The following is an 18,633-nucleotide window of genomic DNA, read 5'->3' as shown; positions in this document are numbered from 1 at the left end:
CAGTTTTTGTATGCTTTTTAAGATGTGCATTGATCCATCCATCCATCCATTTTCTATACCGCTTATCTGTCAGAGTCGCGGGGGAGCTGGAGCCTATCCCAGCTGACTACGGGCGAGAGGCGGGGTTCACCCTGGACTGGTCGCCAGTCAATCGCAGGGCCAACACACACTCTCACACTCACACCTAGGGCCAATGTAGAGTAGCCAATTAACCTAATGTGCATGTTTTTGGTATTGTGGGAGGAAACCGGAGTACCCAGAGAAAACCCACGCAGGCACAGGGAGAACATGCAAACTCCACACAGAAGGGCCCAGACCGGGATTCGAACCTGAAACCCTCTTATGTGCGTTGATAACATCTTTAAAGTCTCTGCACACCTATCTTCATACGATACCACCTCCTCACTCCTACTGAGAGGCCAAAAAAATTCAATGTTTGGCAGCTTCACTCGAGACTTTGATTCTCTGTGAATGACGACGCTGTACCTGTCTGAACAGGTATGACAGTTTACGGGAACAAACGTCCTTATGAACCTGCACACCAACATTCATAAGATTCATTCAATCAAGAAAAAGAGGAGCTTAATTATTCACTGCTCAGTGCCACATTTTAACGCTTTTAGTGGCATTTTTCTGAAAAATTTAGACTAATTCAACTTGAGAACATACAGGAAAACAACTCTGTTATGCTCTCTTTAGTCCTCAGGCTGTTGAACACTGTGGGAAAGTGAATGAACAAAGCCCCAGCAGCCCCAGTGGACCGGAGCTACTGCACGGGGCTTCTTTAAAAAGAAAGTCTGGACTGCTGTGACTGCAGCTACAGCCCTGGTCAGTCTCGCTGACGAAGAGACACAATCGCTTTACTGTTGCTTTCCCCTCCCCCGAGGACAAACATCACAAAGCCATATAACTATCTTGTCATTTAGTTACCGTCAACAGTGGCGACCTTCTTTCTGATTTGGCAGAAGTCAGCACTTTCCCTCTATATGGAAAAACCTCCCCTGGGCTTTCTTTTCCTCCGAAATGATTGCTCAAAATAACGATAATAGTTATGTAATTATCTAAGATCCCGCAGTGTGCAGCTGATCCACATTCTGAAATGAGAGGTTAGAGAAACAGCAGACCGTGGGAAAAGCACTCCCAACGTGCAGGATTGGCCAGTGAAGATGCTGATGACTGTTCAAACTGTCCGAGTTAAAGTTTTATATTATAATGTCCCTCGATGTATGTCAAATGGAAATATATCAGTTATAGTATGGATGGCCATGAAATCTTACCCAGATGTTTATGGTCTCCAGAGGGTGCATCCTGATGACTGTGGAGATACCCTGACTTTTCTCTCTGGCACAGTCATGAGGCTGACACTTTTAAGTGACAGGTCTGGTCAGCTATTGGATGGAATTTCAAAGTGAGTAACTTTCTTATCAATGCAAACACCAAGATAACAAGATAACGATGTCACCTGTGAATACCAGGTGTTTAATGTGTCTTCAGAATTTCCACTCGGCCATGAAACAAATTTTGCTTTGTCTACAATAAAGCCGAAGCTGAAGTTTATTAAGGCTTCATCTGTCCATCAGCTATCTGTTCAACAGTGTATGCTTGAATGCAAGAAATGACTCCTTTTACTTTTTAACCTTTTTTTTAATTTTTCTGTATAGTCTGACATTACAATTATCAGTTTTCTTTCTAAGTCTTTCATCAGAGACTCAAGAATCAAATCAGTTATTTGTTGTTATTGTTGGAGAAGCAGACATAAACATGATATGCTGTATATTAGAATAAGACATCTGAAACTTATGGAATATGACACCAAACTCTGAGAAATCATCTGCCTTTCTAGTCAAACTTAACACGTTATTTTCACAATTAAATGCCTTTAATTATGTCTTCTTTTAATTTTTAGCTGATATTTTTACTTTCTAACATAATCACACACTTTGTGCTGATTTTTGTGCTCTTTCTAACTCTTAAACAATATAAATTGAGAATCAACGTTATTTTGCAATTTACTGTAAAATATGTGGTAGAAATCATACAGTAAAAATACAATGCTGCACTGAAAACAACAGAAAACACAAGAAAAGATTATTTTAGTTACACAAAACTGGTTAAACATGACATCATTTGTTACTTATTAAAGTAAAACAGCACGGCTCATGGTTGCAGAAAGGAGGTACTTTCACAGACTTGAATTTAATTGTTTTCATCCTCGATTCTTAGGAAGCGCTCCTCCCTGCTGTTTCTCAAGAACAAAATGGATGAGCTTCTTCACCCAGGATGACCGTGGATTCAGGCAAACCTTATCACCGCTCGCCAGCCCAGCTCTGGCCAACAAAAGATTAGAGCCAAAGGAATTAGAGCCAAAGAACTATCATTGTGATCACAACCTCAAGAGCGCACACACTGGATACATAAAAATGTGATTGGTGTCAAAACTTGTCTTTTTCTTTTTTTATGTATAACAGCAAGAGCATTCAAAGTACCGGTACTAGTAAAACAATCCTCAGTTAAAGTCCCCAGATCACCAGTAATAATACCAAAGAACAAATCACTACTGGCCCCAGTGAAAAAACTAGATGAAAAACTTTAACTCCTGCCAAATATCTGCTGAACCTCAGTTTTATATCAATTGTTTAAAACATTTTTGATAATGTTTTTCTCAGCCTCTGTGGCTGTGAAGGAAAGCAGGATGAGGCCTGACTGGACTTCACTTGTAATGGAAAATAAATGGCAGATGATGCAAGTTAGCCGCGTGATTGGAGTTCAGCTCCGTGAAATGTTTCCGGTCTGTTGTCTGACTGATAACAGGAGAAAACACATCTACTTCCACTTTACCACCTCAATCTTATCTGTTCTTGTCATCACTGTCACACAGCATGTACAGTACATCTTTCCATTTAAATGTACCCATGACGTCCAGCAATAGGGGTAATAAAAGCAAACTCATTCTTGCAAATATTCCAGTTAGCTGTCATTCCAGTAACTGTTACTGGAAAACAAACTGTCATGATAAATAAAAAAAAATACTGTTCTTCTGTCTGTGGAGATAAGCTTAAAAAGCCACAGAAGTAATGAAAAAGGGCCAAAGAGATGCAGTAACCCCATGTAACTCCAGCATTAGAGCTCAAACGATTAGCTGATTTGTTCATTAGTTGATTGGCAACAATTTTAGAGAAGATTTTTTGTTCACTTCTCTCATTTTTTATGTGCAATTATTTGTTTATCTGTTTATATCTTTATATCTTATTTGTTTATATCTCCTCAGGTCGTTAAAACTGTTGAACTTAAAAGAAATAATACCTTGGACATCCCCTTCAATATTGTTGTAAATTGAATACTTTTAAGACAGGGACAAAATAAGCAATTTGAAGACGTCACCTTGCTATTTTTTTAAATAAACTTTCTGGTGATGAAATGATGACTCAAGGGATGTCTCTGTAGAGTTACTGAAAATAATCATCACTTCAGGCCTTCATTATGATTGAAATTGGTAGTTGTGGTAGTTTGCTTTTGTGTGATGACTGTGATTACACTTACATGACTTCTGTTTCCGGACAGTGGGGCCCCTCAGGGAAGAGCTTGATGCTCCTCAGGTTGTCCGGAGGGATGATCCTCGACTCCACCTGCAGACACCGACAGTGTGTGTTGTAGTCCCTGTTGATTGCCGGCATACCTGTCATCAGACACACACTCAGTCAAAACACAGATTTTACCAGTTTAAGCAGACATACTCGCAACTCTTGACAGAATTTTTCAGTGACCTGGACTCTGAACAACTGCGTGTTTGCTGCGGTTTTATTTGAACAGCTAGAACACGCAGCTGTTTTCAGTTTGAACTTTATTGAATATGCTCAGGGAAATGTAATTAACTCACATTTTTTTGTATTATCATCTGGCATTGTGGGTGACCACCACTGTGTTCGTACAATTCTGCTAGTTCAAACACCACACAGCACACGAGGCATTACAAACACACACCATCAAGAAACTCTGACGTCTCACCCTCCTACAACGACTGCAATGCCGTTGAAACCTCCTCTTCCTTATTTGAATTCACTCAGAACCGGACCTTAATGGCGACAGCGTTGGACTTGATGGTTGCGTGATGTTTAATCCTTGAATCAAATGCTGACAAGACCACTTTCTAACAGCACACTTTCATCACAACCACCAGACTTGGCATTGGGACATTCTCACAATGGGCGACTTCCTCCTTCACTCTTCCAGTCATCTTCCCGTAACCTACAACCTCAGTTTAACTTGAAGGTGCTGTACTGGTCTAGTCTGGCTGACTCAAAGATGTGACACAACCGCACCACTTCAATAAATGTTACAGTTAATGAGCACATATTAGCCAGACGTGTGGTACACTGGAGTCCTTTCTGAAGACCATAAAGACACCATCACATTTAATTCTTCTTTACACGTCTCATTCTTACATTTCACTGTGCGCATGTCACATCAGCGGGCTCATCACTCAGTCCAAGGCCAAACAAACCATTTAAGTTTAAACTCTTGTCAAAGCAACCCAAATATGTCTGCCTAAATTACAGGAAAATCATGCACGAAACAATGCGCCTCTTACAAGAATCTGGTTAAACAACATCGGGTTGTACTCACATGTAACTCTTCAACAGCATTAGTCAGGACACATCAAGTAAACAGCAACAGCAGAACCCACACAACGTGTTAGTAACTGATCACTGATAGTGCAGAAACTTGCCTTCAGTGTACTTAAGCTCTTACCGTCAATGAGGACAAGCAGGGTCCCGAACACGAGCAGAATGCAGAGCTTCATCTTGTGCACACAGCTGATTGAGGACTTCCCAGACTCGCAATGAAATCAAACAGATGCTGTGACTATTTATATACATTTTGCACTCTGATATTGATACATAAAGTGCATCATGTGCTTTTCACAAAGAACTGTGGGGAATTTGAGGAAAATGTTGGTTTCACTTTGGTGCGTTCACATGTGCAGCAGAAGGCAACCACGGGATGGCGGGTTAACGGACAGACCAGAGGCCCCGCTGAGGTTAGGAGGCAACACGTTGGTGTTCAGCAGACACAGATATGAGTCATACAGACATAACTGCTCTGTCTGGCTGCTCATCTAACAGTATCATTTATCTTCTGTTATCTTCTGTTTGTCATAGCTCTGTGAAGGTATTGAACTGTGTTTTTCCCCCTCTGATTTTGAAAGAGGAAAAAGATAAAGTGATCATCACATGCAGCTCTGTAAACAAACATAGTTTTGTGACTACAGTGAATATGATACAGTGAGATAGTGTTATTTCTGTTCCCAGGGGGCTTCGTCTGACCCTGCATATACAGCACAATACACAGACTGAGTCAGTTTTCATTAATTTTTTTAAATAATGTTGCTATTTGTCTTCCATTTGGTGTTAGTTTGTGTTGATGTGTTTTGTTCTGGCTGATATTCTGTCCAATTATTTCTTAATGTTGGGAGGAAATGGGTTATCAAAGCAGTATTAATCAATGTTTTTATGTTAAGCAATGGCTCAAATTTACTTTATAACTTTACTGTCTTGACTAGGTCTCACTGGTCTCGTCAGTTTTTGGCTTGTTTTCCTGCAAAAAGCTTGGGGAGACTTCTGTACTAAACGGCAGATGACCAGAGTTGGCAATTTAGTTTAAAAAGTGCTGCTAAAGAGGCATTTTTCTCAAACTAAACTAAGACAGAGTCGGCGCAGACCAAAACAGAGCTAACAAGTGCTTAAATATTTGGCTCACATTTATCATGTTCCCAGTGACATGACTCCAATCAATGATAATGTTGGTCTGCATCTGCTGGATGTGCAAATCGCTAATTAGAACTACTCTATAAGGCCATGATATGGCAAATGTGTGTGTGAAGGGTAGCTTGTTTTTGTGGCAAAAGAAAAAGGTGATCAACGCCTTTTTCACTCGTTAAAACAAGAGCAATGTACGAGCTGTGCAGCCATAACAGACAACCTGAGGAAACTTGTTCGTTTGATGATATAAGCCAGTCATGTTCTTAATTTCAAGAAGAAATAAAAAAAAATCACAGCATCAACCATTCACTATAATCAGAGAAAAAGCCAGCGATGGACATCATCCTCTTGATGACAAAGCACTTCCACACTGGACTTGAGAAATATTTCTCTCTTATGATTGAAGGCATGTGTCTTTATCAGACACTCTGGTCATAAATGTGGGATAAAAGTGGGTCATCATGCAAAGCCTCAAGGCCACATGACTGTCAGAAATGAAATGAAGTATCACAATATGACTCAGCAAAATTCTCCTGTCTGGTAAAACAACATTGAGGGGACTTCTAATGGGATTTTTACAACACAACATACAGAGTGACTGTAATATTGAACATACTGAATATGAATTACAAACCTGATACAGTGTGATGTCTGGTTTTCAAAAGTCCTTTCCCGGTTTGCTCTGACCATCACTGACAAGAGACAGAACTTGAGTCCTAAATATAAAATATGAAATCAGTATTTGTCATGTTTCTATTTCTCTGACAGTCATTTAGTTGCTTTTGTATATTGATAAATTGTGACTGTTTTTCATGTTGATTGGATTTGTCATTTTACTTGTCCGGAAGGCCAGCATAATACATTTGTAATATTTTTTAGCCAGCATAGCTCAGCAGATGGCAATGTTTGGTCCACTACTTTGCTCATCTGAACGGATTGTACAGGCAGCTTACTGGATGGATTGGTACATTCATCTCACCTGAGTTGTAATCACCTCATTAACTTTCTGACCTTTCAATAAATGCCATCATCTGGTCTAAATTTTGCTGACCAGATAAAGTTTTAACGACCACACACAAACCAAAATGACAAGCCCATCACCCTCAGGTATCTGAGATAACTTTGTGTTCAGTGCTGATTAGCAAATGTTAGCCAGCTGACACTCTGAACATGTTAAACATTACACCCATTTAACATCAGCATGTTGCCACTGTGACCATGTTAGCATGGCAGCTCAGTACAGTCCCGGCACGACTCTTCTTTTATTTAGTTTCTGCCTCCATTTTTTAGTGTCAACATTCATCGTCCTGTCTGTACGTTATCTGATTATTGGTCCGAGCACCCACAGCTTGGTCGGCACGCCAACAGTGATAACAATGCAGCTATCTAAGAGGTGAAGTTGACAGAAATCCCTGGCTGTTTTGAACTGGAAACTGGTTGCTTGTTTATACTGAAATGCAAGATTTATTTAAGTGTTTCAGCTCCTCATCAACAGTGTCACACCGCAACAGACAGTATTGTCCCTTACAATTTCAGCTTTAAAAACACACAAAACATCACACTCATGTAGCATGACAGAATACTTACATGACATAAATATTGATTTGTTGCTAATAAAAAAATAGAAAGATATCCTTCAACTTACACAAACAAGTGTAAAACAGAGCTCACATTTAGCCACATTCTACATTATTAAAATGTTGACTTTCATGGCAGTTTCTGCAAGCTTGAATTACTTCACAAACAAGTGCCATACAGAATGTTTTAAAGATGCCAGCTAGAACGTGTTACTAATTACTATATGCACATATCTGCGAGTATATGGATGCAGAATCTGTAGTTTGTGTGAAGTTTAGGTAGTATGTAAGTTTAGGTAGTACTGACCAGTCACATTTGAGCAGACAGTATGCAGTCAAACAGGCTCAATCTTTCAGCAGCTAGTGTGCAAAACTGAAAACAAGTGAAGTGAAACAGTTTCACTTGTTTTGGGATCTTACTGTGCCGTATTTTATTGAATTATGTAGGAATTGCAGCTGTAACACAGCTCCTGTGAGAAGATAAGCCGATCTTCTTACAAACTCATGTGTCATTTGAGTTGTAACGATGAACACAAGCAATTTGCATTATGACGACTTTGGGTCCACTGGGGCTGATGTTGTGGTCAATGCTGTGGCTGTTGTTGTTGATCTGGCCTTGTTCATCTTAGCAGCACGTGCCTCCCTCTGCCTGTGGAAAAACATAATACATCAATCATCATGTTCAATATTTAATTTAAATCTCTTAAGACAGTGGTTTCATTTTGTTTTGGAGTGTGACCCCTTAAAATCTAAATGTCCATTCCCTCACAAGTTACTAATGCCACTATCCGGTGGCCCCAAGGCCCCAAAACAGACAGAATTTGTTTGCTTGCAAGATAAAATGCATTTGATTAAACAAATTTTGTCCAGTATGGCTCAAAACCTGCTCTATTTGTCTTTTTGCATCAACTGCCTCTAATCACATAGTTGCAGGACTACATAAATTACATCTTATTTCTTTCCTGCACGCTGACAGTGACTGCTGACCATCCCATGGACTTAAGCTTTCTCTCATCTACTGACATCAATAGTTTGTGTTATTTTGAACAGCGGCAACTGAACATGTGCCATGTAAAAACGCTTGTCGTTGAACTTACTTTTTTATTGTTTGCAGGACTGCTTTTGTGAATTTCTGCGTGGGGTCAAGACACCGCAGGCTCCCATCTCTCAGAGTGACACTGCAGAAAGAGACAGCTTCGATATAAACCAGCACTTACAAAACACTGGAAAATCTGCATGAATCAATACTGAAAAACAAACATGCAAATTAAAGAAAGAATTGGTTTATCTATTTGCATATATTACTACAGGTACTTACATGACTTCATGCCTGTTGCAATATGGACGAGGACCATACTCCACGACATCAGCGATGAGAGAGGGTTTAATGGTCTTCATTGTTTTTATACACCGGCAACGTATAATAGCTGGAAAATTAAGACAACAATGTCAGTGAACTATGGAATAGTTTCAGAATTTGTGTTTTCTTGAAAAGAATGACCACATGCATGCAAAATATACAGCAAAAAAAACCCCAACAAGATCATTCCACTACCCCACAGGTTAGCAGACTTACCTTGTGAAGTGCAAATGGAAGCGCAGGCCAGAAAGACGATGTAGTGGACTGCAGTATTCATCCTTGTCTTAAATGGTAGGAATTAGCGAGTAATTTTCAGAGAGGATCTCTGTATCTTTGAGTCTCAAACTGAGGCAAAGCTTCGTCTTCTGGCAATGAATGACTTCTTCTCCTCAGCTTGTTCAGGACTCTGCATCTCCCATTTGTTCTGCACCTTTTTTATACACTCACAGTGACGTGTGGATGCAAGTTCCAGAGAAGTGGCTGAAAAAAAAAAGGAAAACCTTTTTCTTATTCCTTTTTTTTTTAGGTTTGCCAAACTGGTAGTATTTGCAATCTCTTTTCCTCGGAATCCTCTTTAGCTGACATCTTTCATTTCCCTTTAAGGACTTCCTGCGTGTCGAGGAATGTGTTCATTGCATCGGAACCACCTCACTTGTGAGGTCTTACAATGCTGTCAATCATGAATCACTTTTGTGCTGATGAGTCCTTGTTATTGAAGTGCTGCTTTCTTTGTGTTGATTTGTAAATCATCTTCAGGTCTCTTCTCGATTTCTTTTGCATATTTTTGCAATACATGGTCAGTCTGCTAACACTTTCACTTATCTATGTTTAACTATTATCCAGTGTCTAAACAAGGAGTGAGCAAGTTCTTTCCCTTGAAAGGCCAAAACTAAGACAAAACAGTGGGCCGAGGGCCAAAAGCACAGATGGAATTGTATTATTAAGATGCAAAAAGATAAAATGATCTCACTTTCCCTCCACACATGTTTAAACAGTATGATTACCTCACATAAAATAAAACAGCTTAAAGAGAGATTTGGTAAAGATTTCTACCAACTGTCACCATGCAGTTGTTGAACAGCTGACAGTGTGCGACGTGTTTGTGCACGTTCATCAATCACGTCACAGTTGAGCACAGATGTCGTCCAGGAGGCATGACATTTTTCAACCGTCTCGCCTACTCCATCTTTGCAGGAACTACGATTTTTCTTCAGAAGTAAGAAAGCATGAATGAACCTGACATTCAGTCATTTAATTATCTACCCCTGCACAGTGACTATGGTTATGAATTGTAATAACTTTGTTAATTTTCTGTAGTTTGCCTATTATCTTTGGTTAATGACAAAAACCCAACCAAAACGATATTCACCCTCAGGCATCTTTGTAACTCAGGCAACTTGACAGACTAAACTAAGACAGTGAGTATGGTGAACATTACACCTGTTTAACATCAGCATGTTGTCACTGTTAGCATGGCAGCTCAGTACAGTCTCACAGAGCTGCCAGCATGGCTGTAGACTCTTGTTTTGGTTTCTGCCTCCATCCTTTAGTGGTTGGAGTGATTTTAGTTTTCATGTTTTCTTGCACTGAAATGCACAGCTGATATCTTAACTTTCCCACCAGCATGTTGAGGAATGTGTTCATTGCCTCACTTTTGGGGTCATTCACACTGTCACCCGTGAGTCACTTTTCCTTTGAAGGGACAAAACTGGAAGTTAATCGCTGGGCCATGAGCCGATTGTGCTGTGCTGTACAGTAGCTAGTCTCAACATCAGCAACATACTGCAAACATCGTTCTATCGCAACACTTTAAGGCTTTAAATTCAGAAATGCATGTATTTGACCCTTGATGTCCCAGCACCAAGCTTGTGTTGCTGTCAGCAGTTTTCACTTGAACTAATTTTGAAGTACCTCAGGGTGTTTCTGAGCTCTTTTTAAAACATGTTAAGCATTCTGTAAAATCTGATAACATAGTACTCAATGAACATCACAATTCTTTTTATTTCACATCTGTTCCTCTTCCTCGTGGTTTACACTTTCCGAAACATCTGTCAGAATAAGAGGGAAATATTGCTATGTCGTCCCAAAGAACTTCTCTAAAGTCCCATGATTGAGTTGTTTCTCAACTGGAGTTGTTTCTCAACTTCTCTGCTTGTTCTAAATGATCAGTTTCTTCACAGTTGAATGTTCCAACAGACAAATAGATCCTCAGATGAATTTATTTTCATATTTATTCATCTATTTTCATAATGTTTGTTTTGTGTATCCTAAAGGAACTATTTTTGAATAATAAATAAATGAACTTTGAGATCTGAATTCTTTTTTTTTTTTTTTTTTTTTTCCAATGAGGAGTCTCATTTGTCTGCTCAAAATTCAATGTGTCACAAAGAGCTCTGCAGGCGGGCTGTTGCACTGAGAATAACAAATGTTCTGATCAGTTGAAAAACATAACTGTGAACATGTGAAAACATATATAATATATGATATTTATTTCCTGGTAACCACATAAAGCACGAGTGGCACAAAATCCCTCTAAATTTGATGAACTGCACCTTGTAAATACATGAAAACGAACAGCATTATCTCTTGTAAAGGTTTTTGAGGACATCTGGTGTCGGGGTGTGGTAATGCCACAGGATGTCATTTTCACATGGCTTGTTTTTATTTTTCTATGGTGTGCAATCACAATGACTGAAATAGAGGAACTATCAGAATTGATGTCAGGGAAAGAAAGTCCTCCATTTATATTATTTCTATTTCTGTTTGTTTTAAGTGTGTGTGTATGGAGAAGTTAGGAGAATGAATGAAAGGGAAATGCACTTTCACTACTTAAAATTGAAACAAAATTAAAGCACTTCGAAGCACACCTTTCACTAAAGAGCTGACTTTTCCCAAAACACACTTAACGGCAGCAAAGAGAAACACCCAGAAAGTCCCAGTCCATTTGAAGTGGTCCAACCAGTTCTGACTTACACAAATGAATTTTAAAATGACGCATTATTAATTAAAAAGTCTTGCTAAATGGTCAAGAACTCAAGAACTTTGCTATGTATGCCAAATATGCCAATTTTCCATTATTGACTCATTTGTTCTACTTTTTTCTTTCTCCATTTGATTTTTATTTTAATTATACCAAAGTGTGTAATAAGGTTTCGCCATGACTGCTGGAACGACTGTTATTATATCAACATCATATACTATAAACATCATAATCAATGCTATCATCATTTCACAGCTGTGTCACTTATTGAGGTGACTGTACAAGAATAAATCCACATTACAAACAAGCCAATGATGTGACGTGTCATGTCTATCTAAAAGAACAACTCATACAGTAGGTAAAAGCGAAACTACAACCTAAGGAACAGTTCTCAGAACACGTCTTTCACTAAAGAGAAACAGACACAAACTGAGAAGTGTCATGCTTAATTAAAGGTTTCCTCTCATCAGAATCATATTTAAGATGGATGAATGCGAATATCCTTTGTACTTTGAAGCTAAAGATCTGACGGACACCGAGAGGGGGAAGATCAGGAGATACTTTCAAAAAAAGAGAGACTCTGGAGGAGGTGACTGTGGGACAATTGAAAACGTTGGAGGAAAAACCTATAAAATTTGTTTCAAGGAAAAAGAAGGTAAGGAATCCCATTGAGTTAAAATGAGTTATGAGAAGAACACTTTGTAGTTTTAGTTTAACTGTAGGGTTCCCTTTTGAACTTATGCTTGGTTGTTTTTTTACAGTCCAGGAAAGGGTTTTGCAGAGGAAGCTTCACAATATCACCCTTCCATCTGGAAAAATACATCTGCTTGTGAGTTCCAGTTCGCCACAGAACCCTGATCAGTTGTCCACTAGTCAATCACAGGTGAGCAGTACTGATCATGAGAAACCTTGGCTTACACTTTGATGATTGTGTTAAACACAAACAGCAGAGCTAAATGATCTGACCTGACAAGTTTGAGGGAGTGGAATATTTGAATCAACGTCAGTGTCTGCTAATTATAGTTTTGTGCACGTCATAGTGCTGGATGTTGTCACAACATAAAAGTTGACATTTTTTATGACATCTTTATAATTTATGTAGTATTCTTACTAGACTTCATTCATTTCCATTCATTCATTTAACATTGCTTTTCTCTTTTAGACATGTGCAAAAGCCCTTCAGAAGACTTGCAAGTCAGATATTTTCCTTCTGTATTTCCTGAGAGACAACTACAAAGCAAATGAAGTATTACAGAAACAGTTCTCTGCTATAGGCTGCACAGTGGAGCTCAATCTAGATGAAAAGCAGGCAGTAGTTAGGGGGGATATTCAGAAGAAGCCTGGAGATCTCCCTTTCAGTACTGCAACGCAATGGGAGGAACAAGTGGATCGAGCCTTTAGAAGTATTACTGAGAGCTACATCTGCCATAAAGTGGACCAGCCGACACAGATGAAAATTGTATTGCATGATCCCTCCTTCGCAGCTGATGATATCAAGGTGTATACAGAGAAAGGTTATGCTGTGATTGTGGGAGAGAGTGAGGCTGTAAGTGAGAAGATTGCAATCTTAGAAAAGAGTCTGCCAACCAGGAAGGAGTTACCAATTGTTGAGAAGCAGTTCAAACTAGTAGAAGAAAAGTTTCTTCAAGAAATGCATACACTTTGCCCAGAGATAACAGTCTACAGATACAATGTCATGATTATCTTGGAGGGCCCTGAGAAGGAGGTGCAGTCAGGTAATATAAAACTTAATGAACTGATCAAAAGCATAATGGAAAAGAGAGTTAAGCTGTGTACACCTTTACTTACCTTCATAAAGTCCAGCGGTGCCATCTCCAAGTACCAGGCTCGCTTCCAGTGGAGCCTCAGAAATCCTGTTGCCCTAGAGGTAGGGTCAGACCTGATTTTATCCAGTTTATCGTCTGATGCTCTGGATGAGGCTGAGACAACCCTGCAGAGAGAATTGAGTCTGGCCAATGTGCATCTGCAAGGAGCTGCAGATCTTGACAGAGTGAAAGAAATCATGACCAAAGCCAAGAATGAGGAAAACTGTCAAGGACTCAGAGTGGAAGTCAGCTTTATCCCAGGTGGATCTGCAATGACCAAGGTACAACTGGTGGGCTACAGTGAGAATGTGAACAAGCTCAAACAGATTCTGTATGACTATCAGATGAACCAAGCTGTGACACAAGAAGAGCTGAGGCTACCATATTTTCACCTGGTTGACTGTTTTGATAAATTCTTAAACATGATAGATGTCAAGCGTACAAAGGTGACCCTAAAAGCCTCCCTTTCCCCATACCCTCGTGTGCTTTTGTCTGGCCCCCGCTGTCTGGTCCAAGAAGTTCAAGCAAGCTTAAACGCAACTCTAGCTAGTCTGACGTCAGACACTCTGGTTCTAGATGGACCAGGGGCTCAGCGGTACTTCCAAGCAGAGGGTGAAGTGGGCAAGGATTTGGTAGAGACCTCCTGTCAGGTCCTCATCAGGGAACAACGTGCGCCATCCCCTTACGTGAAAACTGAAAGCATCAGCAGCCCCAGCAGGCTCACACAAAGACCTTATACCACTAGAGGTCACTGCAACACTGTTGGCAACTCTGCAGTCAACAACAAGAACCTGGAGATCAAACTTGGCAGTTTGGTGAATGAGCAGGTTAGAAAATTCTGCTCTGCTTTACATGAAGTAGTACGACAGCAATACAACACTGAGAATGATATCAGATTGATATTATTACATGCTGTTTCCACAGGTGAATGTGTTGGTGGTCCCCATGCTCAACAGGCGGCTCAGTTCTACCAAAATTGGAAAATGTCTGTTGGAGAAAGCAGGAAATGCACTCCAGTCAAAGTTCAATGCGATGGCAGAAAGTTGTACTCTCAACCCTGGTGATGTTCTGCAGGTTGACACGCCTCCAACTCTGGGATCCTCCAAGCTCTTCTTCATTGAATGCTTGCCATGGGATGGAGTCAGAGGGCAGAGTGTGCAGGTGAAGACAAACGCTTGGTTGATTCACAAGTGTTGGAGAGAAAACGTTGAGAGTGAGGGCAAAGTATGAGTTCAAATCCAAGGACGTCTCTAGAACTTAGCTGCTTTATGTTAGTTCGCTATGTATATTCCTTAACAGTACTGTCCAATGCAAGGGTAACTCTTGCTGTCTTGTAGGCACTTAGCAGTGGGCTGAAGAGGTGTTTGGATCTCTGTGTACAGCAGCACTTGCCCTCAGTGGCCTTTCCTATTATTGGACCTGGAATTGTTTTAAAATACCCATTGACAGAAGCCATTCAAGTACTGACTGAGAACATTCAAGAGTTTGGACGATCTGCATCCTGTGGGTGTCTCTCCACCATCCACATTGTCATTAAACCAGACTGTCCTGATACTCAGAAGGTGATTATTAACATTTGGGAAACTGTTGTAAGTGGTTTGATGTATGTTGGATTTATTGATGAGAAAGTGTTAAATGCTGCTGTTTTTATTTACAGTGCTACCATGATGTCTACAGGCACCTCAGCTCAAATATGAGCCAGGGAGGCCAAGGCAAGCAAGACCTACTGCTTACTACTACTACCTACAAGATGACTTTGATTAACCGTTAATCATAACTAGACAGACAGCAATTTGTGCCATTGATAACATTCTATGTTTGTTGCCGTGTTCTTCTTCTCAGCAATCTTCAGGTCTCTCACCAGTGATCTGGATGATATCACAATGACAGTGGGAAGCGGAGTTAAGGTACAGCTGGTGTTTGGTGACATCACAAACGAGACTACAGATGTTGTGGTGAACACAACTAACTTCAAAAATTTTGGCTATGGTGGGTGAGAATTGCTGTAGTTGAGCATGTTAAGTTATTTTGGTCAGCAGTTTCATGACTCCATACTGAAATAGGATTGCCGTTAGAGCATTACCGAGATGTTGGCGTGGTTGCAGAGTCTTCTTCTTTAATAGATATTTCTGCTTTACAGATGGTGTGTGCAAAGACATTTTAACCATAGCTGGACCAGAGGTGGAGGCTGAACTTAAAGCAGGTGAGGATAAGAGACTCGTTACTCATTCAAGCAGCACATTCTTCATAGTGCTTCTTACTTATGTTGTCTTTGTTGTGTTGTGCACAGTAAAAGCGAACCATGGGGACATTTTTTTAACCCAGCCTGGATCGCTCCCCTGTGAAGCCATTTTCCATGTGTGTGGACAAAGGAACGTGGGCGTCATTGAACAATTAGTGTGTCGCATCATTGAACAGTGTGAGACATTTGGATTCAGGTCTGTAGCCATTCCTGCCATTTGTGCTGGTAAGTATTTTGTAAGATGTTGGAAAAAGGTCAGTCTGTGTCAGTTTTAGTCCAGAAAAATACCCAAACCATTTGTGCAGGAACTGCTGGGTTGGACGCTGGTGTCGTGGCAGGTGCCATCCTGCGAGGGGTCAAGGCTGGGACGTCGTCCACTTCTCTTTACCGCCTCACTGACATCCACCTTGTCCTATTTAAGATCAATGTTTTCTTGGCATTCAAGGAGGAAGCAATGCAGATGTATTCCACTATAATGAACAGAGGTGAATTTTCACAACCGTTTCAAAGCCTTCTTCTAGAGGTGGTTGCTTACAGATCTGCCTCCTTTTTAACAAAATTATCTGGGGATTTTCGCTAACTATTACCTTTTGACTTACCTTGCATTGTCAGTGCCTCAATTGCGTCATGTACAACAACAGCTCCCATCGTCTTTGAGAGGAGATCTAAGCATCCTCCCCACCACCACAAGTCACAAGTCCATCTTCCTCCTCACGGGTCTCTCCAAAAAGAATGTTGACGATGCCAAGACAAAGATGAAAAGTCTGTATGAGGCTCAGTGCTCCACTCACACTTTTGAAAAGGAGGAGCTGGCAGGTCTCACCTCTGGAGACATGGAGGATCTGATGCAGCTGGTAGAGACCCACGGTCTTCACATGCAGATGGACCAGTCAGGTCAGGGCAGCCTAACAGTGAGTGGGTTAAAAGATGGGGTCAACAAGGTGATACAGACGATCAATGCCTCTCTGCATGGTTATCTCAGAAGAGAGGTGAGAGTCAAGGAGGAGGAGGATTTGTACAACCGTGTGTCTTGGTGCATCCTGGGACATAACGGCAATTGGGAGAGAGTCCCTAAAACAGCCAATCACAGCCTAGAAAATAAGGATATAGCAGGAGGGATAGAGGACGCACAGGGCATCACATGGAGTGTGGATCTTCAGACGTTGGAGGCCACAAGACGAGTAGGTGGACAGACGGCGAAGCTGAAACGACTTGTGAATCGGCCCGGTGAGAAGATGGGTCTAATCATACACAGACCTTGACTGATGCTGTAGCTTTATACTAATAACAATACTGATTCTTGAGAAAAATAACAGTTGAATAAAAAAAAACACATTTAAATATCTGACATCTCTCATTTTGCACTTCAACGTATTTTCAGACTTCACTTTCCCTCTATACTGGGACAACATGGCTGACGATGAAGATTTTAAGGTGTTTGTGCTAGAGCCTTCCTCTTCAGAGTACCGGACAGTGAAGGAGGCCTTCAAACGAACTGCCAAGATGACTGTAATAAAGGTGGGCAGCTTTCATTGTGTTAGCTCTAATTAGTATAACTGCATGATATCTGTGTTCTTTGAAAAGAATTAAGACATTTACATCATTTGAAGGTAAACTTGGCAGCTAAGTATTTTTTTGTTTTGATTTTGGTCTTGACAGATCGAGCGTGTGCAGAATGTCCATCTGCGACGCGCCTATGATGTGCGGAAGAAGCACATTTCTGACAAAAACAGAGAGGAGGGAGGAGCAGGTGAAAAGTTTCTGTATCACGGGACAACTCAGGACAACTGTGACTCCATCATGAAAACTGGGTTCAACAGGAGCTTTGCTGGCCAGAACGGTAAAGATCTTTTTGACTACTTCATAGCAATAAATAATCATTGCTTTGGCTGTGTAGGATTAGGCCAAATATATTGCAACTGTAACATCTACAGTCTGCGGCTGCTTGCCTGTGGATTAGCATTTTGGATACAGATCACATGTTGCTAATTCTGTTCCCTCTTATTCTCAGCGACTTCATATGGTCTCGGAACCTACTTTGCCATAAATGCCCGCTACTCTGCCAGACCCACCTACTCCAAGCCAGCAGCTGATGGTTCTCAGTTAATGTTCGTTGCCCGAGTCCTGACTGGCATTTACACGCTGGGCAACAGTGACATGAAGGTTCCTCCACCTCGCAGTAGCCAGCAGCCCCACGACCATTACGACAGTGTGGTGGACAAATTAGACAAACCCAATATGCACGTTGTGTTCCATGATAACCAAGCGTACCCAGACTACCTCATCACCTTCAAGTGACAATGAGTGATGTGGACGGAGGGTACAGAAGAGGTCTTATAAAATGGACCTATTACCTTAAAGAAGACCAATGCTGCGTCATTAACCTCGTCTTAACCTATAATGACGTGTTTCTTGATTATATTGCATATAGTGTTCACAAACTGCCAGCCCGAGCTCAGGTTGCGACACTCGGCCTATGAAGGTACACATGAAGTACACATGTATGTTTGTTTTTTATGTGACTTGTGTTTTTTAATTTTGGTACGGATGCAACTTGAAATGTAGCTATTTTAAACACTTGAAATAAAAACAGGGTAATAATAAGTTAAAAATTTAGAAAAATGTTCAAAAAAGTAATGAGCAATAATGTAACTGTAAAGGTAATTCCTTTATGAACAAGTATGTTGTACTGTTGCACTTTTTCTTTTTAGATTACAAGACGCATTGTTTTTGTGTTAATTATTAGTTTTTGTCATTGAGGAATTAGATCAGATTTTGACTTAGTTTTGGAATTCATGACTTTATTACCAATCTGAACATGAATGAAAATAATGTTAAGGATTGTACTTTCACCACTGACATAAACAAACACTGAAAGTATATGAATCT

General features: G+C 40.4%; 2 protein-coding genes across 3 annotated transcripts; one reads left to right on the top strand and one right to left on the bottom strand.

The window, feature by feature from the left end:
- Nucleotides 1-1,623: 1,623 nt before the first annotated feature.
- Nucleotides 1,624-9,250, bottom strand: cxcl19 (chemokine (C-X-C motif) ligand 19). Of its 2 annotated transcripts, XM_046379864.1 has the most exons (6): nucleotides 8,913-9,250; nucleotides 8,655-8,763; nucleotides 8,434-8,514; nucleotides 4,750-7,985; nucleotides 3,541-3,676; nucleotides 1,624-2,327 (listed from the first exon to the last, which is right to left on the bottom strand). In XM_046379864.1, exons 4-6 carry the CDS (start codon nucleotides 4,799-4,801, stop codon nucleotides 2,207-2,209), a joined length of 309 nt encoding a protein of 102 aa, XP_046235820.1. In that variant the 5' UTR covers nucleotides 4,802-7,985; nucleotides 8,434-8,514; nucleotides 8,655-8,763; nucleotides 8,913-9,250; the 3' UTR covers nucleotides 1,624-2,206. The 2 variants fall into 2 exon arrangements, with proteins under 2 accessions (XP_046235820.1, XP_046235819.1); XM_046379863.1 differs by lacking the exons at nucleotides 1,624-2,327; nucleotides 3,541-3,676 and having other exon boundaries at nucleotides 7,197-7,985; nucleotides 8,913-9,122.
- A 2,783-nt stretch (nucleotides 9,251-12,033) lies between these two features.
- On the top strand, nucleotides 12,034-18,596 carry LOC124054674 (protein mono-ADP-ribosyltransferase PARP14-like). The gene is made up of 14 exons (XM_046380946.1): nucleotides 12,034-12,331; nucleotides 12,438-12,559; nucleotides 12,839-14,329; nucleotides 14,427-14,663; nucleotides 14,840-15,064; nucleotides 15,160-15,214; nucleotides 15,345-15,491; nucleotides 15,643-15,705; nucleotides 15,793-15,969; nucleotides 16,050-16,229; nucleotides 16,357-16,971; nucleotides 17,126-17,262; nucleotides 17,404-17,584; nucleotides 17,756-18,596. Exons 1-14 carry the CDS (start codon nucleotides 12,160-12,162, stop codon nucleotides 18,040-18,042), a joined length of 4,089 nt encoding a protein of 1,362 aa, XP_046236902.1. The 5' UTR covers nucleotides 12,034-12,159; the 3' UTR covers nucleotides 18,043-18,596.
- Nucleotides 18,597-18,633: the final 37 nt, after the last annotated feature.

This window comes from Scatophagus argus, chromosome 23, assembly GCF_020382885.2.
Source record: "Scatophagus argus isolate fScaArg1 chromosome 23, fScaArg1.pri, whole genome shotgun sequence".
Taxonomy (NCBI): Eukaryota; Metazoa; Chordata; class Actinopteri; family Scatophagidae; genus Scatophagus; species Scatophagus argus.
This window is presented reverse-complemented; position numbering and strand designations above follow the sequence as displayed.

Excerpts from the sequence above, each read along its gene's own strand:
- cxcl19 (XM_046379863.1), bottom strand. The coding sequence starts at position 8,973 with ATGAATACTGCAGTCCACTACATCGTCTTTCTGGCCTGCGCTTCCATT. Across the intron at positions 8,764-8,912 it reads TTCCATTTGCACTTCACAAG|CTATTATACGTTGCCGGTGT; the intron begins GTAAGTCTGCTA and ends TTAATTTTCCAG. Across the intron at positions 7,986-8,433 it reads GTCCTGCAAACAATAAAAAA|GCAGAGGGAGGCACGTGCTG; the intron begins GTAAGTTCAACG and ends GTTTTTCCACAG.
- LOC124054674 (XM_046380946.1), top strand. The coding sequence starts at position 12,160 with ATGGATGAATGCGAATATCCTTTGTACTTTGAAGCTAAAGATCTGACG. Across the intron at positions 15,492-15,642 it reads CTTCAAAAATTTTGGCTATG|ATGGTGTGTGCAAAGACATT; the intron begins GTGGGTGAGAAT and ends TCTGCTTTACAG. Across the intron at positions 17,263-17,403 it reads CCAAGATGACTGTAATAAAG|ATCGAGCGTGTGCAGAATGT; the intron begins GTGGGCAGCTTT and ends TGGTCTTGACAG.